Consider the following 13,536-nt stretch of genomic DNA (forward strand, 5'->3'; position numbering starts at 1 on the left):
AACCAAAAGACTGTAAGTTTTGGATGCCACACTGTCTTGCTCAGCAAACCCATCGCCCCATGTGCCAGTCCAAGTCTGCAGCTGACCTCAGCTTCACAGCCAGCAGATAAATGGATTGCACTGCTAAGGTAGGTGATCTTCTCTACAACTTCCTCGCTCTCATCATTCACAGACACAGATTCGACTGCAGCATCAAAGGAAGCCAAATGCCTGGATCTGGTAACGTGCATTCCTCTTGCTTCTGCCTCCTCACTCAGCAAGTTAAGAGCCCTCACAAGGACATCACAGCATCACCAGCAAAGTCCAGATCAGTGATCTGGACCCACCCACCCTTTAAGAGCAGACATCTGTGGTGCTCCAGCAAAAAGGTACCCAAAAAAAGTTGCACAGCACAAATAGGTTATTCTTGTCCATTTCCCAACTTTTCACCGTAGAAATGCAAATTATTGTGAAAGCAGTAACCCAAACCCTAAAAGCCCTGCAGGCCCTATGTGAAAAAGCCATTGTTGTCTAAACGCAACCACACTTGTGCCACCCTTGTGCAGCAAATTTGTGATAACTAGCAGTGAGTCCTTTACACCTCTGTGGAGGAATTTTGGCCCACTCTTCTTAGCAGAATTGTTTAAATTCAGCAACACTGGGGGGTTTTCCAGCATGAACAGCTTGTTTAAGGTCATGCTACAGCATCTCAATCAGATTTAAGTCCAGATTTTGACAAGGCCGCTCCCAAACCTTGGCCCATATTTCACAATGGCCACCTTTAAATTAATACAGATATTTCAGTGCAGAAATGATACATTATGTATCTTTAAGGGGCCACAAAAATGATCTAGGGGCCTGATTTGAGTAGCCTGGGGCTCTGGGTTTTACTCTACTGGTGGAATATAATGAGTGCACTCTACAGGTTACAGTAACACTCGCTCAGAAATAAGTCAGCTCTAGAAAATGTCATATATATTTCACTGCATGATGAGTGGCTTGATTTGGGACACAGTCAACATGTCATAAATTGCTCCACAGTCACGGTCAAAGCTCAAAGTGACTCTTCACAAAGATAGACCAAAAAGACAGCCACACGTTTCAGGACAGGAATTCTCAGAACAAACCAAGGTTCAGTGGAAAGAAAGGAGCATGGAGACATGGAAGCAGCTCCTCTTCTTCACACACAAACATTAACCCACACACACCGTCCCAGCACTGATCCAGGGGGGGAGGAGTGGAGGTGAGGACAGATCTCTTTGGGATAAAAGCTGCAGCAGCAGCAGACATGAAATCCTCCTGCAGACTTTCTCCTCGGACTGCTGAGCTCACCCAGACTCTCTCTGCAGCACACTGAGACTGTTTCTCTGCTGTAGATGTGAAGAGGACTGAGGAGGACCTGTGGAGGGTTTCCTGACAGGATCACCTGCTAGATGAAGAAAATTTACAGCGGGCAGATTTCTCTGTGAAGATCGACGACGCTGAACCGAACCACAGCTGCAGAATGACGGTGAGTAGAGCTGCAGCCGAAACCGTGGGAGATAAAGCATAGACATAAATAATAAAAACCTCACTTTAATAATTACATATTTACATAGACAAGGGGGGGCAAGAAAAAGAAGTTCACCATTGTTTAAGATAAGTTTGACTACTAAATAAGCGGCCTAAATCACAACTTTCCATTTATGGCTGACTAGTCAGTCATTGTTAAGGATTTTGATGTGACCAGTCAGATTTCATGAAGTCCCTGGCTATCATCTGATCCCCCCTAGTCAGGATGAGAACAGCACTCTGTGCAGCTGACTGCTCATCCTTCCATTTAGATGCAAAAAAACGAGAAACTGCACAAATCTGCCAGACTTTATAGGAGTGGCGGTGCTTGAAGAGGACCAGAATGATTTCAAAGTGTCCTTATTATTAGGTTGTCAGTATGTCTACTATTTATTAAAGTGGGTATACTCTTGAGTTATGCCCACATTTTCCTAGTGACCTCTCCAGCAAAGGATAAATGACCTGTATTATAGACAGCTCCTGCGTCTTTAGTACACAAAAATCAGACTTTGTACTTATTTCTGCAGATCGACCTCATATTGTAAGGATCATTGTGAAATAATGATAATAATAAGGGAAACAAGCCAATAGAAAGTTGCACCAGCAGCTCCACCTGCTAAGTATCTCAAAGTATATCCCACATCTATTCTGCATCTCATTGGCTTACCCTAATTTTCACCCAACCAGCAAACCAGCTACTGAGACTGACAAGTTTCAGAGGTATTTTTGGATTAAAAAATTTTAAAAAAGCTTTCTCTGAGTTCATTTCATCCGTATTTCTTCGGTCCTCTCAAAGGGTACACAGGCAGACCTAATTTTTGTGGTACCACATATTGTCAAGGGGGGCAGTCAGGCAAGCAATTCAAACTATAGTGTCAAAACATAAAGAATTTAGTTTCTATGCAGATGATATTATGCAGCAGCAGAGAACTCCTCTGGAGGGGCAAAATGTGTATTCTGCAAAGAGAAATGTACTAGAAAGGCCATGTTTTAGCTGTTTACAGATATACAAACATTCTTAATTCTTGCACTACTTTTGTGTCCTGAAAGTTGTGAAATATTCAGGCAAAATTAGTGAAAAAAAAGTTCAGTAGAGTTTTGCCATGGTTTAGCACATTAACTCTGATCTTACCTGTGTTTCCTCAGCTGACGTCTGTCCAGTCTCACTCAATCTGTCTCGTTTAAGAGATCCGGATTATTTGGCTCAGCTCAGCAGAGCTGGTTGTTTTTTTTTTTTGTTGTTGTTTGTTTGTTTGTTTGTTTGTTTGTTTTAAAAACCCTGTAAAGTGAAACCCAAACTTTGTGTCTTAACACACTAGATATGTTGGAATATGATTGCTGTAAACATGTGAAAACACTGAGATCTACATGTGACTGAATTTTGGATTTAGACTTTGTTTGTTAAGTGAATGGATTATTTTTAATGTACTGCATGTTGACATTTTCTGATGAGAACTGCAGCATACTGGTCCATTTAGAGCTTTAAAGTTCTAACTTTCCTCTTTTTCCATTCATTCCTAATGGCTGACCCCATCTACCTAATCTTCAACGGACAATTGCACTCTGTCAAAACCACGTGACTGCAAAGAAACTACAGACACAATTACATTATCACTGCACCACTCTCATTACTAACATTCAGGAGTCTCAGAGCTTTGTGGAGCTCTTTTTTAATGTCCACTCCAATGTAAGATATGCATGAGTTTGTAGACAGTGGCTGTTGTATCATTTAAAATGCACAGATCTATTTTGGTATGTAAAGGGAGCATGAGTGAGTCTGAAGACAAGTTATGCCTTTTTCATCCATTGGGGAAAGATGCAGCTGTGGTGAATGTATGGAGGATGAAAAATAAAATAAGCGGGTATACTCATAAGCTGCATATACCCAAAACTACACCACTGCAAAGTTGTTTGAATCTAATTGTGAAAATAGCAATGCAAAAAATTCCCACAATGCAACAGGTCACACTTACATCTATGGGCAATGCACATTCTTCTTGTTATTTTTTTTTAAGAGTTATAAAAAACAGAAAAAATACCATTTTAGGGCATCGCATAAGGATTGAGGAAAAAACAGAACTCTTAAAGCCTCTGAGCATCCACTAAAGTATTTTTATTCTCTGTGTCTGATGATTCCAGGAGCTTGAAAATAGATGGAGCTATGGTGAAAATGCATGATGTAACTCTTTGCACCAACAGAAATGAAAACAGGTCAGCAATCCTCCAACCTAAATAGCTTTTGCATGATTAAGAGTTTGGAGGAACTGTTAGTCAAACCAGCACGTCAGCATCAAGATCTCAATCACCAACACCTGTCTAGGGATAAAGACAGTGTTTATTTGGATAAAAAAGGGAAAACTACCTATGCTTTTATTGTTTTTTTATATTTACTGCAAAGATGATTTACTTTTTTCTTACAAGTAGAGAATGTATATTTAACACTCAAGACTTGTCTGACCTCTGCAGAGGGCTGGACAGTGAAAAGATGGTTAAGATACACAGTCCAAAGGAATGCTGGTTAGATTAATGGTGACTCTAAATTGCCCGTAGATGTGAGTGTGGCCAGTTGTTTGTCTCTATATGCCAGCCCTGTGATCGACTGGCGGCCAGTCCAGGGTGTACCCCTGACCCCAAATCAGACAAGGGATATAGATACAGGATGGATCTATCTATAGGGTGCCAGATGAGTCAGTTGGTAGCGCAGGTGCCCTTAAACAAAGGTGAAGGTCCTTGAAACACTGATTGCAGAATCCCAATCCTGGTGCTGTTTTGTGCATGACTTTTCCTCTCTATAATCTCTGTTTTTCTGAAGTCGTCGATCTAAAAGCCCAGAACAAAGAAGACACTGAGATCCTGTAATCACTGATCATTAAGGAAAACTGTAATGCTGCATCACCCAGCACTATTCCTGAAGGTGTAGCATGTGCTGACAGATGTGTATATATACCATTACAGACTCTCACACAGACGTAACATCTCGTCATTCATCACTCTGGTGTAGGATTCCGTTTCCATGACAAGGACATGGCATGTCGGTTTCAACCTTGTGTGTCTCTCTTATGTAACACGGGTGTTTCAGTCCGACGTCCCACAGAGACGAAACTGAGCTTATCTGTTTCAGCTCAGAACAGTGTCACCTTCTCATGTACCCGTCTAAACCTGATCAACTCTGAACACGCCAGTTATGCTGCTCTTTGAATGCCCTCTTTACCACCAATCAACATTTTTACCCTCATCCAAACAGAAACCTAAGCGCTGACTTTCAAACTAGATATTTAATTGCAACGTTGAAATGTTGTTACTAAATGGATCTGTCATTACTGGCATCATCATGATATGAACATGCATAATAGACTCTTGGTATCCTTCAAAAATGGGGAATCTTGAAGCATTATCTCACATTCAAAGTATTTAACATGCCAGATGAAGAGCAAATCAGCTGTTTACCCTTTATGAAAATCCTCAAGAGTTTTGATGAATACAGAACAAAGACAGGATATATAATGTTCAAGCTGATAATCTTTATTGTTCTTTTTGATTTTGAAAAAATACACAAACTCTGACTTTGATTCCTGCAGCACTTTACAAAAATTTTGGTCAGAAGTTTACCACTGTTACATTAGCTTTCTTCAAACAGCCCTCTGTAGGCACCTGCAGGCTGAAGAATGCAACGTTTTCATTGTCACACTTTGTTTTTTATAATGCACCATACATAGTCAGTGTTAGGCAGGCCTTGACAGCATACAGGCCAGTTTTGTACCCTCACTCTTACTTATTGTGAAGCCATGTTGTTGTAACTCGTGCAGTATGTGGCTTGGCACTCTTATTGGAATCAGCAGAGACATCTCTGGAAAATATTTCACCTAGATGACAAAATATGTTGCTCCAAAACCTGTACGTACCTCTCGGTAGTTATGGTGGTTTCACAGATGTTGGCCTTTATCAGACTCACTTTTCCACTAAAAGTCAGTCCATCTCAGACAGACTGAGAAGCTGACTGTGCTTCTGGATGTTGCTGATGTATAGCTTGATAGAGTGTTAGCTCACATTTGTAGCTGCATTGACGTACTGTTAACTGACAATGGTTTTTTGAAGTTTTGAACCAACTTTGTTATATCATTACTGACTGATGGTGAAGATAGAAAGTGATGGGCTTTCATTGGTGGTTTTCAGCTCATATTCTTTGAATCTTTTACGTTGTGGACTGTAGATGGTGAAATCTCTAAATCACTTCCATTTGCACATTAAGGAATATTGTTCAGAAAGTCTTAGACTATTTGGCCATGCAGTCTTTTACAAAGCAGGGAACCTTATGTCATTGTTGATGGTGAAAGACTGAGCTTTTTCATACCCAATCATGTTACTATCACCTGTAATCAACTAACCCACTTACCTGTGTACTGTTTGGCCAGCCTGTTGCACCAGCTATGTGTAAAATGTTGTCTTAAGCTATGGTGTAAGGTCCTCACTAAACTCTTCACTGGAACTAGTTAAGTTGTAACTTAAGTTGTCATTGTTCGGTTGCACCACAGTGATGTAAGGGTCATCTTAACTAGTAAAGCTTAACATCCAAACTACCTGAAACATAGTCACAGATATGACACTTTCACTTATATCAACCAATAAATGAAGAGCGTTTTTAACTCTTACAGTGTTACCTCTCTCTGAGGCTGTATCTGAGCATGCTAACAGCTAAAAATATCTTGAGCCAACAGCCGTTTAATCCTAAAACAATGCCAAGAGTGTATGAAAAATATGAAAAGCATTTTGCTTAGGAGATTACCAAAGGCTACAGCATAGACCTAGAGCCAGTATAAGATAACAGCACTGACATCAAGTGGTAAAATTCTCAATAACAAGATAATTGATTAGAGGATGGAAGAAATTATGTCAGAGTTATCCCATCTTTCACCATGACAGCCATATTTTACAAAGCACACCTAGTAGGAGGTAGGTGTACTATATTTAGGCTGTAACCTAAGCCTATGTTGAAACTATCTCAGCTGGTGCAACACCTTAAATGTAAGAGAGTGTAAACTCCATCATAAGAACTTACATTCAAACTAGGCTGCGTTTGAACTTTTGTTAGGCTGGTGAAACCCAGAGGTGGTGATTTTTTAGCATTCTGCAGCTTTACTTACTCTGTCCCAACTTTTTTGGAATATGTTACAGGCATACAAATTTGTGTATATTTAAAAAATATAGTTTTGAACATGAAAACACCTTGTCTTTATGTTGTATTCAATTGAAAAAGTTTTTTAAACCACTGTATTCTGTTTCATTCACACAACGTCCTAACTTTTCTGGAGATGAGGTTTGTGAATGAACAAAGTTAAGAAATAACAGGATGATTTCAGGTCTTAGGTGTTAAAGTGTTTTCCTGGGACAGACCTGAATGGCTCAGAAATTAGAGAACAGTGTAAACACTTCCAGGTCAAAGGTCAGTTTTCAACGTCGACCACCCACACTGAAAACGTATTCTCACGTACAGCTGATGGACTAGACCCCAACCTTTGACCTCAGATCTCTAGGAATGTAAAGAACATTTTTATTATCTCCAAGAATTTGAAGACTACCCTGGTACTTCTGCATCTCCACATCACCTTCTTTGAAAAAAAAAAAAAAAAAAGATGTTGGACTGCGTAGACATTGACGAAATATATCAAACATACATTCAGAGTAAAATAAGATACATTTTACGGCATTATGCTCCATTTGGATGAAAAAAATCAAACCCTTAAGTCAAGATTTTAAATAAATGATGCCTTAGAGTGACCATATATGTTACTTTGTTTTAAATCTCAACTTTTTCCCCTTTTATATTGAAAAATCTTTATAAGGCCTGGCTGCACTTTTGTGATTCCTCGCATTTATGAGATAGTTAGAGTGGACAAAGCCTCAGCAGGAATTCACAGTATCTGTGTACAGCACATTCACGGCTTGAGTTATTCTCTAATGAGCTGTAATGACTTGGCCCTCATGTCTGGACCAACGGTGACACCAGATCCCCGCCTGGACCCAAGGGTGCCAGCTGTGGTGGAAACATCAACGTTCCACTAGACAAAACAAAGATCAGCGTGTGTGAATGTGTGAGGAGAAGGATTTCATGGGTCTATTAACAGACATGTTTATACCAGAGGATCAGGGTTTCCAGCATCACCAGGACGACAATCATCCCTGCAACAGTTGTGGTTCATACCAGAGAGCTACAGAGGATTACACTCTCTAAAGGAACACAACATGTGAATGGTTCATCTCGGTACACTTCAGTGATTACATAATCCAGTTTATCAAAAGCAAAAACTAGAATATCAACAGCCTTGACTTTGGCTTGGCTCTGACTTGGGAATCATCACTTTTGTTTGTATGCTGAAGACATCATTATTATATTCTGTTACTAAAAAGTGGATCAGAGTTTTTTTAATTTACATAATCTTTTTTATATCTGAAATAAAAAAATGGCTCTAAAATATTTTGCCGGTTTGCAATGCTGGTTGCAGTTTGCATAACCTTGGAGCTAGTCAATATCTAGAATCATACTTTGGCAGCAAAAGCTAAGAACTGTGTGTCAGGAGTCCTCATGTTTGTTTGTATGCAGATGATATTCTGTAAAGTGTAAATGATAACCTTACAGGTCCTGAATGTCACCAAAGAATTTGTTTTTTTACTTCTTTTTATTGGAGATTAACTCTTTTAAATTAAAGTGGAAATTCTGTTCTTATAGCTAACATTAACAAAAATACATTGTTGGTCAACTGTATTGGGAAAAGTTAAGACTTTGAGCCATCCAGGTCTTCAGCTTTGCCAACCATCACAATTTAATGAAGAAGTTTGTCAAATGTCATTAATTAGAGTTATATCTTGTAATCTGAGATTTTATAAACATTCTCAAATCTAACTTGTCCTCTCTGTTCCTGTTTAGGCTGCCACAAAGCTTCTGGATGAAATGTGCCATCTAACGGCTCAGTCTCTGATTCCAATGGACACATCGGAACACTTTAATGTCCTAAAGCTCCTGGGGGAAGGCTCATACGGGAAGGTCGTGCTGTCTGTTCACAAGAAAACAGGTAAGAAGAGACAGACTTGGTCCAGTCTTGGGAATGACCTACTACTTGAATGATAAATATTTATTTCCCTTGTGTCCTCCAGGCACGCCAATGGCTCTGAAGTTCTTCCCTCGTGAGTCCACCTCTCTTTTCTCTTTCCTGAGGGAATATAACCTCTCGTTGTCATTCTGTACCCACCCATCCCTGACCAGAGCTCTGGGAATCGCGTACTCCACACCGTCACACTATGTCTTTGCTCAGCAAGCAAGTCTCTTTGGAGATCTCTTCGACGTCATCTTGCCTGAGGTATGCACCTATTAAGGACTCTGACTAGCCATGTCTCGCTCTTAAGGCTGATTTAGTTAGACCTTCTGATTACAGTACAATCCCAGAATTTAAAATTCCTTCTCCTTCTCAGGTCGGGATGGAAGAGGATGTTTGTCAGCGAGTGGTGTCCCAGCTTTGTGGCGCTCTGTCCCACCTGCACTCTCTTGGTTTTGTCCACAGAGACCTCAAACCAGAGAACGTCTTCCTCTGTGACTCCGCCTGTCGTTGGGTCAAACTTGGAGACTTCGGCATGGTCAGTACTTAACATAGATATTGCTACTGCTTTAGAAGGTGAAATGAGGACTTTTTAAGATGCATGTCCAGTCTATAAGCAAAGCAGGTAGTTTGTTGATTGTAGTTCGGTAGATGAGACAACCAAAAGACATCCCAGCACAAACCATGAGCTCCAAATTGGTGTCAATAAAGTATCAGTAAAAGTTGAAAATATCAACTCATCAAGAAATTTCATAATGCCTGTGTTGCAGAAGGTTTTGAATGCTCGTCCTCTTTCGGACAGATTTCAATGTGTGGACAAGGCCAAAGACATCAACAATGAAGCGACACAAAGGAAAGGCAACACAGAAACTAAACAGACAAGGAGTGATTAGAGACAGGTGTGACAAACAAGACCCAGGTGAAACAGATCAGAGCAATCAGAGTGGAGGGAAACCACACAGGTGGTGCCAACTACAAAATAAATCATGGAAAACTAAAAAAGACAGCAATTACAAGAGCAAGGGGGTTAAAGGAAGACATAAGAGCACATAAAACACTAGAAACTAAACCTAAAATATTGGAGGAAACACAGGAGGATTCCTGCTTTGTATTAGCAAGGATAACAGCCATTTAGTCTGATAGCTGCACTCATACCTAATGTTTAGAGCTTGACAAAGTCCACAGAAATAACAGGATGGGGTGAATGGATGCGTGCATTGAATGTTGATAAGAATAATCCATCTGAGTACTTTGCTCAGACTATTCAGCCCTACACCTCTCTGGTTGAAAACATTCCATCAAAATGAATGGTGGTAAACGGGAAAGACAGGGTCTTTAGGGATTTAAAAGCTTAAAATACAATAACTGTACGGTTCAATGATTGTCGGGAACCCAAATCCAATGGCTTGTGATTTAAAAAAAATATTTTTTCTGAATAAGGAATGGCATTGCATCATCATAAAAACAAAGAAAGTTCGAGGTGTATTTAAGTTTCTGTTCAGACTCTCCATTAAACTTGACAAATGACCCAGCTTGTGAGTGGATATGTCATGATCGACAGCACATATCTTATTTGTATATTTTAGCCACATTAAAAAGATTGGATCTTAACATCTTAACTTTTAAAAATTGGTAAATGTCCACACACAGAGCGATTGCCGGCTTAAAGTCTTTAGGAAAACACCGGTCCCACCTTTGACCGCTTTTCTCCTCTCTAGTTTCAGCCCAAAGCTACAGAACTCTTTTTTACAGTTCTTCATCCTTTAACGATCAAATACATAATATATTTAATAAGGCACAAAACATTACACAAAAGTGTTTAGTCTAATTGTTACGACTAAAGTCCTTTTATTTAGTCTTAGAGCTTTTTCACCACAATGAAGCATGGTTCCTCTGTAGACAGCAAAGGGCTATTGGACTGCTCTTTTCACCACCATCCGTTTTTACAAGTTCCTTTGACACACAAGTAACATTTATTTCCTACATCAGGTCAAGGCCAGAGGCACCAGGGTCCCTGAGGTCTGGTACAGCTCTCCTTACTGCACCCCTGAGGCTGAGATCGCCCGTGGAAATGAGGACAGCTGGAGCAGCATGACTGATGGGAACAATGCCATGAAGAATAATGAAGACGTGAAAAAGGACAGAGTTTGGGTGTCTGTCGAGCCCAGCACGGACAGCTGGGCGCTGGGAATCCTGACGTACGCCATGCTCACAGGCAGTCATCCATGGGCCGAAACCGCCAGCGACTGCCGCTCATTCCTGAAGTATCAGGAGTGGTTTGAGAGAGCGAAAGGCCCAGAGGATGAACTGGACGTGTGGGCAGAGCCTCAAGATGAGAGCGCTCAGGATGGTAGCGACTTCATTGAGGCGGAACTTGGAAAGAACGACCGCCCGCCTGTAGCGCCTCAGTTTGCATGTTTCACCCCACTGGCGCGTTCATTCTTCTTATCGCTGCTCGACCCGAGGCCCCGGTCTCGCGGTCGACCTGAGGACGGGCTGAATTACCTCGGAGGGGAGTGGCTGATGGAGCGGGAAAGGGTTCGGTTGGACGAGGAAAGGAAGAAGAGCAGAGGGAAAGGAGCCATCAAGAATGTGAAAGAGATGGAGGGAAGAGGAGAGCGATGAGGAGATGATGGACTACTGTTAAAGCCAAAAGACCTCTATGGTGGGATGTTTCGGGCTTACCTGTTGTAGCCCTCTACAATGGTCTGACCTCAATGGTGAAGCTGGAAGTGGCGTTCTAACCCTTGCTGGGTTTTTCCCTTAGTTGGTAGTGTGCAATTTTTAATTCTATCTCCCTTACCCATACCCTAACCCTGACCTCTCAGGTCTGAGCGCTTAACCCTATCTCTCCTTGGGCTTGTGTGCTGAATTAAAACTCCCCCTCAGTAAATTTTTATTTAAAAATTCTGCTATTGTAAAAAAACATCCAATTACTGTAACCTCTGAAAACGAGCAGAAAATCTTCATCACTTAGTACATCATTCTGGTTCTGGCTGTAGAGGTCTGCAGCCAGATCCTCTTGGGGGAACTCGGGGGATGAAATTAGCTCATGCTGTGAGCAATACAACAGTTTTCTAGAGAAACCTACCCAACGGAGATGTTTTGTATTGTATAGACTTCAAAATACCACTCACTGACTTGCGCCTCTTACTCTAGCATGGTTGCATCTGCATCATTGAAATGTGCCCAAGTGCATAAATCATGCCTGAGACCACCTCTGTCAGTTGCATTAACACTAAACCCATGTTTGAAGTCAGGTGTATGAGGGCCCAGGTCCCTGATGTGAAATCACCCTTAGCCTTTGCCTTTTTACCAAATGGTTTTAATGCAGGTTAACTGGCTTCTTTTTAGCTGAAGGCTGAAGTGTAAACAAGTGCCGTGAAGCTGCTACACTTCTTACCAGTGCTACATAGTACTGAAAGCAGCTTGGACACTCTGTGGAAATGGGGTCGACACTATTTTCCCTGTTGAGAGTTATGGCAGTGTTAGACTGACTTCAAAACTTTTTTCTTATGGAAATGCTTGAAATGCTTCTGCAAAAAGAGGAAGACGCAATTTCTCACGACACATGAAAGAAAGAGCTTTAGGGAGCAGTCCTAACAAGAAAAGCCAAAAATATGACAAAAATCTTCCTCCAGCTGGTTTCCTGATGTTGCATGTGAAGGCCGACGGGAGATATAATCCCACGTGTTCATTCTCTTCCATTACATTGGAAAAATCCCCTTTATTTAATGCAAAAAGCATGGCCCAAATAAACATGCTTTCCATTTTTAGAGACAGTTAAACAGCCATGAGCTGTTTCAGTGATGGTGTCATTTGTTTCTGGATGATGATAAATTCCTTTCACTGTTTTATTTATTTTTTAAATAAACATTTACAACAGGACTTTCAGTATTTCATCAGATGCAAACCGAGTGGAAAACAGCTGTCGTTCCAGGGATTATTTGACTTTAGTTGGGCTGTAACGCTATCATGTCCTTGTAAAAGATACTGTACCTTCTTTAGCGCAATGCATCTATATTAGGGTGTAGACTTTAGAGTGTATAAATCACAGCAGGTCATAACTGGATGGACAGCAGGAGTGCACAGTTTTTCAAGCCATAAACACGTCTGCTAGCATTCAAAGGGGGGCAGTGTGAAAACTTTAATACTCTTTATATATAACATGTTTTGACACATTTTTAAAGGTGGAAAATATTAAGTATAAAATAAACTATTCAAAGACATTTTGTCAGTTTATATTCACACATGTTGCTTATTTTTTGCAGCTCTTTTGTAGCATTGCACTGTAGCCGGCTGTTTCATTAGCTAGCAGCTTTAAGCTAACGTGAGATTTGACTCTGATAGCAGTTATCCTGAGCTGTTCTCTGTACCTGAAGCACTTTATACTTCAATGCTTAACAATGTCTGTTACTTTATATTAAAACTGTATCAAATTTATCAAAATGTATGTATTATATAAGATTTATGGATCCAAAATGATTTTAATAATAATGCTGCAGTGGATTTTTGTTGCACTGACTTTTGGCAGAATTGTTACTGTGTTGAAAGTTTAAAATGTGAAAGAAACAATAAATAAAACTGTGTTTAAGACTCATTTTTAACCACTTTTATCATTTATCATGGCATGTTTCTCTCTGCCTTAAGTTGGGCATTATTTCTCAAGGGAGTTTTATTAAATTTAACTAAAACTTTGTGTGCTGGCCTGACTCGGTGATGCCCATGAAAGGTTATACGCCAATACAAATAGACTGCATGCACACATGAAGGTCTACACAGCTTACCCAGATGTTTTCAAAAATAGATTCATGGCCATAAATTTGATTCTACAACCTTTCAGCGCCATGATCCTCAGCTCTGACCTCTCCGCCTTGCAGTCCTTCCAAGTCACACGCAGTATGCACTCATGCCAGTT

At 40.5% G+C, this 13,536-nt stretch overlaps 1 protein-coding gene across 1 annotated transcript; it reads left to right on the top strand.

Moving 5' to 3' along the window:
- The first annotated feature begins 1,276 nt into the window (after window positions 1-1,276).
- si:ch211-171h4.3 (serine/threonine-protein kinase SBK2) lies at window positions 1,277-13,218 on the top strand. The gene is made up of 5 exons (XM_041808217.1): window positions 1,277-1,489; window positions 8,453-8,597; window positions 8,680-8,882; window positions 8,995-9,156; window positions 10,608-13,218. The coding sequence occupies exons 1-5, from the start codon at window positions 1,484-1,486 to the stop codon at window positions 11,241-11,243; spliced, it is 1,152 nt and encodes a 383-aa protein (XP_041664151.1). The 5' UTR covers window positions 1,277-1,483; the 3' UTR covers window positions 11,244-13,218.
- Window positions 13,219-13,536: the final 318 nt, after the last annotated feature.

This window comes from Cheilinus undulatus, linkage group 16 (genome assembly GCF_018320785.1).
Source record: "Cheilinus undulatus linkage group 16, ASM1832078v1, whole genome shotgun sequence".
Lineage (NCBI taxonomy): Eukaryota > Metazoa > Chordata > Actinopteri > Labriformes > Labridae > Cheilinus > Cheilinus undulatus.